This window comes from Cyanistes caeruleus, chromosome Z (genome assembly GCF_971803275.1).
Source record: "Cyanistes caeruleus chromosome Z, bCyaCae1.hap1.1, whole genome shotgun sequence".
Taxonomy (NCBI): domain Eukaryota; kingdom Metazoa; phylum Chordata; class Aves; order Passeriformes; family Paridae; genus Cyanistes; species Cyanistes caeruleus.
Window position 1 is genome coordinate 65,163,409 of NC_141732.1, and position 11,544 is coordinate 65,174,952.

Consider the following 11,544-nt stretch of genomic DNA (forward strand, 5'->3'; position numbering starts at 1 on the left):
CAGGGGCAGCTTTGGTGGAGAAGAGAAATGTGAGAGCCTTTGGGAATACAGCTACCTCCAACACATGCACTGTTTTTAATGTGACATTATGTCACAGGTCAGTGAAGGTACTAAGAGATATAGATACATAAAAATTTAGAAATATTTATGTTGGGGATTGAGAGACATTATTACTTATCATTCTATCAGTTAATGGTTAACTCATTCCTTTTAGGTTATTCTTTTAACAGATAAGAAACATTTTCTACAGGATCTGCTCAGCAACAATCAAACACTTATGCCTGAGCTTGAGCACTACCACACCTAGATAACACTGAGTCATTAAGAAAATACTGGAGGTAGTAACAATGTGCTGCAAAAGGTCTGGAATCCTGAACAAGAAAGTTAAAACTTATGATAATTTTGCCTGCAACACAAAGTGATTCATGTCCTCTGACTCATTTTTTCATCTGCCATAAGGTTTCCCCCCAACATCTGCTCTCCAAGATTATTTTCATTTTTATCTGAAGGGTTATTAAAAATAAAACAGATTATTGAAAAGCAGGGACTATGAGTATTTACTTCAGCAGCAATATGACTTTGTTTTCAAACAGAACAATCCACGGTAGTAATTAATACCTTTTGGAGACTGTGGGAAGACAAGCAATGTCTTCCCCAATACAGAATATTGAGCTCCATTAGAAACAACTTTTTGTTAGTTGGTCAACAGGTTTTTTAAAGCAAAATTGCTATTATCTAAAATTTTATAGGCAGCTAACACAAATATATCTTGCACTTTAAGAAAAGAAAGTGAAATTATATTTCAAAGCAATTTCTATATATCATATTAACATTCTAGGGACCATCTGATTTTAGTGCTGTGATGTTATTACAAGTTTGAATAAAATGGTTATGACAAAAAAAGAGTTTTAGATGCACAAGAAAGAGTCTTAGACCATTCTTGCTTGCTCAGAGAAAATAATGCTAACTGCATTTTCTTTTTTAAGTTTATTTCACCTCAATTAAACACAAATTACATTATTTTATCGGTTCATCTGAGGGTCTGGTTTCAGATTCTCTTTCTTGTGAGTCTGGATATTTTAAGGATGTCTAACTCCTTCTCAATTTCCTTGTTGGAAAAGAGTGATCACAAAGGCAGCAGGAACAGAACTTCGTGCACTTGCAGCGTCTCCAAATGTGCAACTTAGGTTCATATAAATGCCTCTAACAAAGCAACACACATTGCAGTAGCTGTGAGGAGGCCTCTGATTTTCTTGTTATTTTATGAGTGTTTCTGGGACTTTTCAGCACAGTGGAAAAAAGAACTGCCACAACTCAGCACCAAATAAACAGAGCTCATAAGCAACTACTGCAGTGGTCATGTGCCAGCAGATAACATAATCTGCAGATACTTGCAGTGACACAGAGGGCTGGAGCTGGTCAATAGGGGGAGGAAGGAGGAAGAGGAACAGGAGGAAGACATGGTGTTACACTCTCCCACCTTGCTAGGTACTACTGAATTTGGTACAGCTGTAAAATGCTAACTGGGCTGATGGGAAAGAAGGGATAGGAGTTTTTGTGGAAACAGGAAATGGTTTTAAAATGGAAGGCAACACTGTCTGTGCAATATCTGAAACTGGAACAGCTTTCCAGCATTAACTGTCAAACTGAACATTGCTCTGTGTACATTAATAAACACTTGTATCCTTTTTTCTAAGTTTCCCAGAAGGCAAACATATTTCAGAGTCCTTGCAGGATGACAGCTGCTGTTCAGAGAATGTATCTTGGAAATACCTTGTATCTTGGAAATACCCCCTGCAACCACTCCCATCTGGTCATGAAACTCACTGTGAACCTCTGTGTCCTCCTGGCACCACTCTGCAGCCACAGGTCTTCCTGAGGCCCAGACCACACACTTTCACTCACAAGAAGAGTGAGTGAGAAGGAAAAGAGGAACAGAAGCATGTTTGAGCACTAGCTGACCCCAAATCCAACTCCAACTAACTCCAAGCTCCACCCCTGCTACTGACGTAGAGACAAGCCTCATCCTCGCTTTAGCGTTTGCTAAACGCGTTCTCTCCTTTTCAGTATGCATACTTTTGCTCATTCCATGGGTATTATTTGCCTCCCATTTTCCCTGCTCTCAGCAATAACTGCAATCCAGACACCTGCTTATACCAAAGAACCATCACTTCTAAAACTTAATATTCACAAGATAATTTTACTTTTACTACCCCTGGAACTAACCTTGGAGCTGCTGCATGATTTGAACAGCAGATGAAGCAAGACAAACTTTTCTCATTTCTCATAGTTTACTGGGACTTATTTTATTAACTTATTTTTCCATATTCCTTGAAGATGTCATATCTACACTGCAGGCAAAAAAAAATACCACTCCATACACAGAATTCACACTTAGAACTAACTGTTACTAATGGTGATTTTCAGAAATGAACAGAGCTATTAAACCCATTCCATTATTTGACTTAACTAGTCTCACCTGTCATAAATATATGCCTGAGAAAAAAATATTAACTGACTTATGCTAAGCTTAGCCCTCTATTTTTAATTGCCAGCCTTAAAGGCTCTAGGAAATAACATAATTTCTAATTCTTTCATATTCTTTGCCTTATGTAAAACACCAGCCTTAATCTATGTACAAAATCAGAAATCTACTTGCCTTTCAAAATTAACATAAACCATTACAGTAGGGAGTTACACCACATTGCTCTGGGGAAAAGCATGTGGATCCTTCTGAAACATCAGAAGTGAAGACAGCAAGGGAGTATCTGGCTAGCATCCTGCCAACCACAATTTTTTTTTTTTTTTTTACTGTAATTAGACAGGATGCATGAGACAAAGTGAAACAGAATATATCAGGAAAGTATGCAAGAAAGTAGTACTAAAATACTCGAGAATGTTTGTTTCCAAATAAACTGTATCATGCACAATGTATTAATTAAGGCTCCTTTTCAGCCATGACTTCAATGCTTAGTTTTACAAAACTTCTTTACATGTCCTTGCAGATGGTCTTTACAAAATACTATAGAGAGTAGAATTATATATAATTATAATAAGTAATATTACTACTGATGTTGATGTTTTTATTTGTCTCCATAATCATTCTCCAACACTGTATACAAAGCAAAGGCACTAGGAAGTCAAATGAAGTTCAGCAGCAATGCCTTACCACACAAGCTGCAGGAGTGGCAGATCAAAGTGCAACAGGAATTATTTCTGGGAAATTACACCATGACAAAGCTAGTAATCAGCAAACTGTGATGTAGCAGAAAGCAAAATCAGAATTCACAGCAAAGGGCTGAATTCCCAGCTGTCGCCAGAGAATGTTTTCTATTTTCTGCCTTCTTTCTTTTTTTTTTTCCTCTCTTTCCGTGTATTTGCTTTTTATTGTGTTGTGTTTTGTTTTGTTTTCTAAACACAAAGATGGCTTATAGGAAAATAAAAGTAGAAAGAACCTCCTCTTAGACCATCTGGCCTTTTTCCCTGCAATTACAGGAAGTGGTGAGTACATATGAAGACCAGAAAACTCTTCATGCTCATAGATGCTTCTCTGCACACACTAAAATTCTTCTCACCATCTAAAACTTTTGATCCTTTCAACAATAACCAGGAGTTCAAAAACTACAGTGAGCTATGGCAAGACAGTTTGAGTGACAAACTCAGAAGCCATAGAAAAAAGCAGCCAAAGCTTCTCCAAGCATGAAAAGGCCAAACTGTGGTTCATGCAGTCAGGGAAAACAAAACTGGGTAAAGAACTCAGCATTAACAGTGGTTCTGGCACTGAAAAGGCAGAGCTGCAACAATGGCAGCTTCTGTTATGGAAAAAAAAAAAAAAAATCAGAAAAATTATCCTCCTCAAAAATGGCCTTCCTCATTAAAATCAGAAAGATTTGAAATGTACTGATTTCAACTGAACTTCATACAGAAATGTATGAAGTCTTTTGATAAATGTCTTTTTGGCAAAATATCTTGTTGGTCTAAAGAGGCAGCACAGAACTTCAGAAGACAGGCCACTATATTTGGTGACCAGTGAGCAGTAGGCAATGGTTTTTAAAACTACTTTTGGTAGTGCAATAATTATGTGATATACCAATACGTGCACTTCACTGTGCTCACATTACTGACATGTGAGATGAAACAAAATATTTTCAGACAGAAAAATCCCACAATATAAATTCAAAACCAAAAATAATTTTTAAAATTGCAAATTCTAAGCACACAGACACAGCTGAGCATGTGTATGAAGATGCACGTGTGTAGGTAAAAGCATTTTAACAGCTATCTACAACTATTTCAATCTTCCTCACCTGAGACAGCTATAAAACCAACTGTCAGCATGGAGTAAGTACTGTTATCTCTGAAGAATGTACTGTTAGCTGCTGTTCAAGGAATGCACACTCAAGATGAACTTGACAGGGTACAATTTGGCTTTCTAAAGGATTATGTTTATAAAGCAACAGAAACTTTAGTCTAAATTTAAGATTCCAATGCAGATGACTTCTTGACAGCGAGAACAACAGCATAAAGTGAATTATGTTTCTGTGGTGGCTAATTACTTGTATGGTGAACTGCTTTTCTAATTGATAAGTTTCACTGGTATTCACAATTTTCCTCAAGTTCATTAAAGGGCTCCCATTTTAAAATTCCCACCAGACACTGTGAAAAGCTTGAGCTGTGCTTGATTTGCAAGTTTGTCCTTATTTATGAGCATCACACACCATCAAGGCTCATCAATGCACAGTGGACCAGTGCCCAATTATCCTGGATCGTCTAACACAAAGAAGTCTTCCTCAGTGTTTTGTGTCACAGCGTCCTAACACGTACCAGACTCTTCAATAGTCCTGCATTCCTTTTGGACTGCCTTCCCTTTTCTCTCTGAACTCATCTCCAAGCAAAAGTGAAAACCAGTACCAACTCTGCAAAAATTCTCCCTTTATCATTTCTTTAGTTCTTACTGCCTCAGGAGATGCACCTCCCAGAAATACTGCTGAATAATAAAACTGCCATCTCCTGTATTTCTGTATCTCTCCTCTCTGCACTTTGAGGGAGTATAGGATTTTTAAAGCTGTATTTTATATAGCACCCTGTGAACTTATTAAGCAGAATCTAGGAAACAATAAAATTTCTGGTGGGCCTCAGATTCCGGGTAACCTCTTCTGGGGAGAGATGGCACCCCAGCAGCACACGGTACTGTGAGCAGCCCCACTCTCTGTGCCTGGACAGAGTTCTTTAATACATCACATTCTTGCTGCACAGTGACAATCTCTTCACAAAAGCATATGATGATAAATTCTCCCCTCAGATACAAAAATCACTCAGACTGTTTATCTTGTTCCCAGTTCAGCCATGTCAACAAGAACTCTGCATGGACTGCAGCCTCTGCATTGCTCATAGGAGAAAACAACTCTACTGAACAACTTGAAAGAGATTGGGGCTGTTTTTTTTTTTTTTTGTCTGCTTGGTCGGGTTTTTTGTTTTGGGTTTTAGTGTTTTGAGTTTTTTTATTTAGGTTTGTTTTTTTTTTGTTTTTGGTTTGTTGTTTTGTTTTTTAATAATGCTTATAGGAAAAAGCTCTATTGTCTCAAGAAAAAGAAAATAGCCTAGAAAATAAGAGAACAAGACAGTAGAATATGACTCACTTTTTTTTTTTAAGCTTTAGCTTTTAAGCTAATGATTTTTTGAGCAGGAGACTGAAAAGGGCTTTTCTTCACTGAAGAGTCTCTAACAATTCCTAGTTACTTGAACACAAGATGATAAAATTTCCCTGATTTTTGGAGATAGGTCAGACACCATGCAGTGAAAGAACTAATGGTGAAGTGCCTACATATAGAGAAGTTTATCAGATTCAAAATATTCATATACTTCAGAAAAGATTGGTTGAACTCCATGGTCAAAAAGGTCTTTTCCAACCTAAATGATTCTATGATTTTGTAAGGCTGAGAAAGTTAAACTTAAGTTACTTTTTTTTTCCTTCTATCCAGCACACATTATTCAAGAAAGTGGTAGTAGAGGAGTTTTTATATTAGAACCAAAAACAAAAGAGGGAAATGTAAAACATAAATAGCTTGAATGGATCAGGCAGCTACAGCTTCTTCTGCAAGCTTACAGAAAAACTCACATAAAGTACAAAACACGAGGCAATTTCTCCATGTATAAGGCAAAAACATTAAATTCACTACAGGCATGCATTCTTGTTCTCCTTCAGTGGCTTTACACAGAAGTTTTTTTTTGTTGTTTGTTTGTTTTGTCTGTTTGTTGTTGCTGTTATTTTTAAGAGATCTCTCATCTATCTATAGGTGAGTAAACACATAAGTGAAGCAGGCAGAAATGCAGTGAGAAGCCACCGCAGCACCAGATGAAGGGCAGGGGTAGGCTGGAAGCCTACCCATCTGAGGGAGAGGAAATGCCTCAAGGTTTCAACTCGGAGGATACAGCTCTGCTCTCCTCTTGCTGTGTCTCCTGGTCCCTGGAAGCAAGCGCTCCTGCAAAGTCGGGGGTGGCAGGTTTGCAGGCGATGGCGGTGCCTCTGAGCAGCACCGTCACAAATGTCTCAGCTGCCTCAGTAATTCCACACTGGCTGCTCCAAACTTTAACTGCAAAATACACTCTCACACATATTTCCATGGATTTCAGATTTCGACATCTTACTTACTCTTTACTGAAAAAAGTGCAGTTACTGAGTGTTGTCACTTAAGTGGAACTGCCAGTGTGTGGCTATTTGGGTTCCCCTCCATGGAGAAGGACAGGTCTGAAGTGTCTCAGCACACCATAATATGGACAATCTGTTGTGACCTTCTGCTCTAGACTCAAACCCATGCATACACAAACAGCCAGTTAAGAGTTCAGTAGCTCTCAACTGCTTTCAGAGACTTAAGAGACCTCACACACAAAGACACCTGAAGCTTTGTGCCTGCTGAGGCTGCACAAGAGGAAACAATGGGTCTTCCACTAAATGTGCTTACTCCCAGTAACATGTTAAAGCTCTTTTTGAAACCAGTACTGCCAGGAAAAATATTTTACTAATTGCTCATCGAGCCCAATGTTGCGGCAACAGTGGATTTTAGGTCAAATTTTGTGCCTGAAGAGATGTAGCAGACACAAGACTTTGCTATGATTGTGTTATCAAATACATCCAAATACACCATCCCTTAAGAACCAAACAGCTAATACTGTGTCAGACACAAAATTATACCCATTTAATTTAATTTTAATATTAATAATTAGAACTCACCAGATCTAATAATTTGTTTTGACCCTAACAATGTTAAAATGGAAAAATATCCCACGTGTATGTAAGGTGTAACAAAGTTGCTCTGGTACACAAAGAAATGAAATGCAAGTTAAAATTCTAGAGAAATTGTAAGTGTAAGGAAATCAGTGTAGTGGAGATGAAGTAAAAGTTTACCATAAGAAAGACCTCGGGTCACGTGGTGTTAAGGAAAAAAGTCTGAAACATCACATGCACACATTTATAGGATATCTCAGATTTTTGTTTAATAGCATTAAGTATTTATTTGTAAAAAGATAGCTCTAATATAAAAATGAATTAGCCAGAATCCCTTTAAATGAAATGTGGAATTATAAAAGAAACATTGAGTTGCAACATTTTTTAGTTAACCTTTTAGCTTGACATAAACTAAGCCATTCAAATTGCTTACCATTTGCCTTGTTCATTTATAAACTGTTGAACTGCATATCCAAACTGCTCTCTTGGTGGACCAGAAAATATTTTTGCTTTCAGGAGCCCAACATTGTAGGCTTCACAGCAGTTGTGAAGAATGCCTGTTAACAGAAAGATCATGATTATCAAGAAGCAATTAAAGAAGAATTTTGATCCCAGTGAAAAAGGCTCTTCATCTGTGACAGCTCCCCCAAGAGAAGAAAATAAATACAGCCTTTGACACATGTTTGAAAAAACAGCGTTTTTGCTACAGTACCCTGGCCATGCAAAATGCCTCTCTCACTCCTTACGTGTGTTGCATTACTGTGGGCAGAGATAAATGACTCATTCACTGTTAGCCTTAACAAAAGTTGCAGCGTTACTCATGGGAATGTCTTAGCAGAATAGAGGCAAAATGTATGATTCAGAGGTCTGTTACCCTCCTTTACCTTCAGGGGTTAAGTTAAGCTTGTGGCACAGCAAATACATCAAGAGCCTGATGAGGTACACTATAATCACAGAATCTTTTAGGTTGAAAGAACCTTATTCAAGAACTGCCAAATTCACTAATAAACCATGTCTTTGAGTGCTACATCTACACATCTTTTAAAAAGTTTCAGGGATGGTGATTCCACCACTTCCCTGGGCAGAGTGTTTCAATACTTGACAACTTTTTCCAGAAGAAATTTTGCCTAATGTTTGGTTTAAACCTTCCCTGGTGCAACTTGAGCTCATTTCTGCTTGTGCTATTGCTTGTTACTTGGGAGAAGACACTTATCCCCACCTGGCCACACTCTCCTTTCAGGCAGTTGTGGAGAGTGATAAGGTCACCCCTGAGCCTCCTTTTCTCCAGAATAAACACCCCCAGCTCCCTCAGCTGCTCCTCACAGCACTTGTGCTCCAGAGCCTGCCCCAGCTCCCCTGCCCTTCTCTGGACTCACTCCAGCCCCTCAGTGTCTTTCCTGCAGTCAGGGCCCAGAACTGGACACAGCACTCCAGGTGTGGCCTCACCAGTGCCCAGGACAGGGGGACAATCCCTGCCCTGCTCCTGCTGGCCACACTATTGCTGAGCCAGGCCAGGATGCCATTGGCCTTCTTGGCCACCTGGGCACAGCCTGGCTCATGTTCAGCTCCTGCCACCAGCACCCCCAGCTCCTTTCCAGCCACTCTGCCCCAGCCTGTGGCACTGCCTGGGGTTGGTGTGACCCAAGGGCAGGAGCCAGCACTGGGCCTTGTTGAACCTCACACCATTGGCCTCAGCCCATTGATCCAGCCTGATCCCTCTGCAGAGGATCTGCAGCAGATCAACACTCCCACCACCCCACTTGGTGTCACCTGGAATCTGACTGAGCATACACTCAATCCCCTCATCAATGTAATGGAGATGTCAAGGCAAAACTAAGCCCTGAAGAACATCGCTTGTGACCATTCACCTCAACTTTCTGTGCCCAGACAAAATGCCCTGACTGTACCTGCTAATACTGTTTATATTTTAGTTTTGAATAAAAATGAGATTATCTGCAGCATCAGAAAACCTAAATTTTTGAGTCATTTCATTATCATGCCAGAAGCCTTTGTTTTCAGTCCAAACAATCTGAACAGTTGTCCAAACAGGAAAACTTAGAAATACAAACATGGAAGGTAGAACAGCATTAATAAATCATGACATTTAACACTGCAACTCCACTTAGCTGTGGTTTTGCTCTTAATTGTTTTTCCTTGGGCACTTATGTGCCTGGGAATAATGGTGTGCCATTCCACAGCATTTTGTAAGGAACCAGCATTGTGGACTGGGGACAAAGTTGATTTTGTAGGACATGTCCATTCCTCATCCACAAAGAGAATGATTTTTTTTCTGATCAAGAACTGTAGGTGGATACCTAGGATAATATCCACTGGGAAGGCTGTAGGAAAAAGGCCAGACTCCCCCGAGGGACTCTGCTGTGGGTAGGTAACTCCTTCCCCAGAATGGAGGTGGAAGGACTGAGACAACAGCAGGATTCCAGGAACAAGCTACAGCCCAGCTGAGGAACACCTCAGAGCTCCTGAAAACCCTCCAAAAATGGGAATGATGGAAGAAATCATGACTTGTGGTTTCACTGTGCAGTGACTCCCTGAGGCTCACAGATGAGGCAGGTTCACAGAGTTACTCATGGGTTAAACAACATCCCTCATGTTTCCCCTCCCTTCCTGTGTGCCCAGACAGAATAAGTTTTATCTGCTTTACACACAAATATGCCTCACCACAGTTATTTAGTATGAGTCATTGTGTCGTAAAGAAGCAGTCTTTTCAATAATCCCTTATAACAAGGACGCTTAAAGAGCATTAAGACCATTTCTTTAATTTTGATGGGCAGAGAGCTTACTGCTGGTATCACTTTCTCCCAGGTCCCAGGAGCAGTTTTGGAAGAGAGGTTAAGAGGATTTATTAATCACCATGAAACAGCCCATCACAGTAGCTGATCGGTAATAGTAATAATGATAATAAAATCATAGTGAAAATATTAGCATCACAACCACAGGCTTGCAGGCAAAGTTCACGACCTGTAAAAAGTGTCAATGTATTTTGTATTTTTGCTCACAGAATTCAAAACAGAAACATCACTAGAAGAAGACTAAATACAACTCTAAAAGAGCTACTACATTTTTACCACAAATTCAAAACAGGAAATAATATATTAGTTATCTCAAACAACCACTATCTACAGTCAGCCTCTGGAAAGCAAGTCACCCACTCCTAGAAGTATAGTTCCTTGAGAAACATCCTTAGAGATAAATATATTTCCTGAGTCAAGTTATTTAAGACTGGAGAAGAGAATGTGTACAGACTCATTACTCTGTGTTTTGCAAGCCTTTTGACACTAAACACAACCCCATATAATCACAGTTTATGTCTGGGTTTTAAGGACAGTGAAAAGGTGTATTGAGATAGTAATCAACAATTGCCAGTAATTCCTTTGTCATCTAATATACTTTTATAAAAATATTTTTTCCACACCATATCCTGAGGGGTTTTTTATGCCTGTTGTTAAATTATATTAACCTCAGTAAGAAGTCAAGCAAGATTCAGCAGTGCCCTATTCTCAAGAGGCCACAGGAGACTATACAGAGCCATCCTGCATGTAAATACTGAAGAACCCTCACACTATGAAACTGCACATGAAAATAAACCCTGGCTTTCAAATGAAGCCAGCTAGAAGCAATCTAGAATGATGAATCTAGAATGATGAACAGTCTGACACAAAATCCAGTGACACTTAGAGAAAAACTCTTGACTGTCTGGACAGTTACACACTTCCCAGTAAATCACACTGCAAGCCAAATGGTAACACCACTGAGTGCACTGGACAACTTTGGTGCAAATATATGGCACATGTTTCTAATTTATGTCCAAGGTGAGAGTTTTGTAAAATGCTACAGGCAGGGCAAAAATTTCCTCCAGAACTGGGTAAAAGTACAGGGAGCAGGTATGACAGCCAACAGCCTGAAGGAAAGTCCCCATGGTTCAAATTCCCCTGGGGGACTGTGACAAGTCACACACGGTCAGCAGAATGTGTGCTGGGTTATATGTTGCCTGTTCATCTTCTTCCTTAACCTCCCACTTGTGTGCAGTATCCATCCCTGGACCTCCCAGGTGGACTCTGTGGTCCTATTTTCTCCAAGATGGGGGCTTTTTCCAAGGAGCAAGGACATTGCCTGTCCCTGCACTGGGAAACTTCTACTCCTCGTAGTTCCCCTGGGCTTCACCACAGCTTACAAAAGCAATGTCCTTTTTCTCTTCCCAGTGATCCACACCTTCTTCTCACTGAACCATTTCACCCATCCTTCCCATTTACTACTGGGTCTTGATTTTATCCTTTTTAGTCATTTGCACGACGGCAGCA

The 11,544-nt window shown here is 39.7% G+C and overlaps 1 protein-coding gene across 1 annotated transcript in view; it reads right to left on the reverse strand.

Moving 5' to 3' along the window:
• ITGA2 (integrin subunit alpha 2) overlaps positions 1-10,178 on the reverse strand; it is a 51,468-nt gene extending 41,290 nt beyond the window's left edge. Inside the window, 2 exon segments of the mRNA XM_023944592.2 lie at positions 7,659-7,809; positions 7,812-10,178. Coding sequence (XP_023800360.2) covers positions 7,659-7,809; positions 7,812-7,857 — 197 coding nt within the window. The 5' untranslated portion in view covers positions 7,858-10,178.
• Between the last annotated feature and the right edge of the window lie 1,366 nt (positions 10,179-11,544).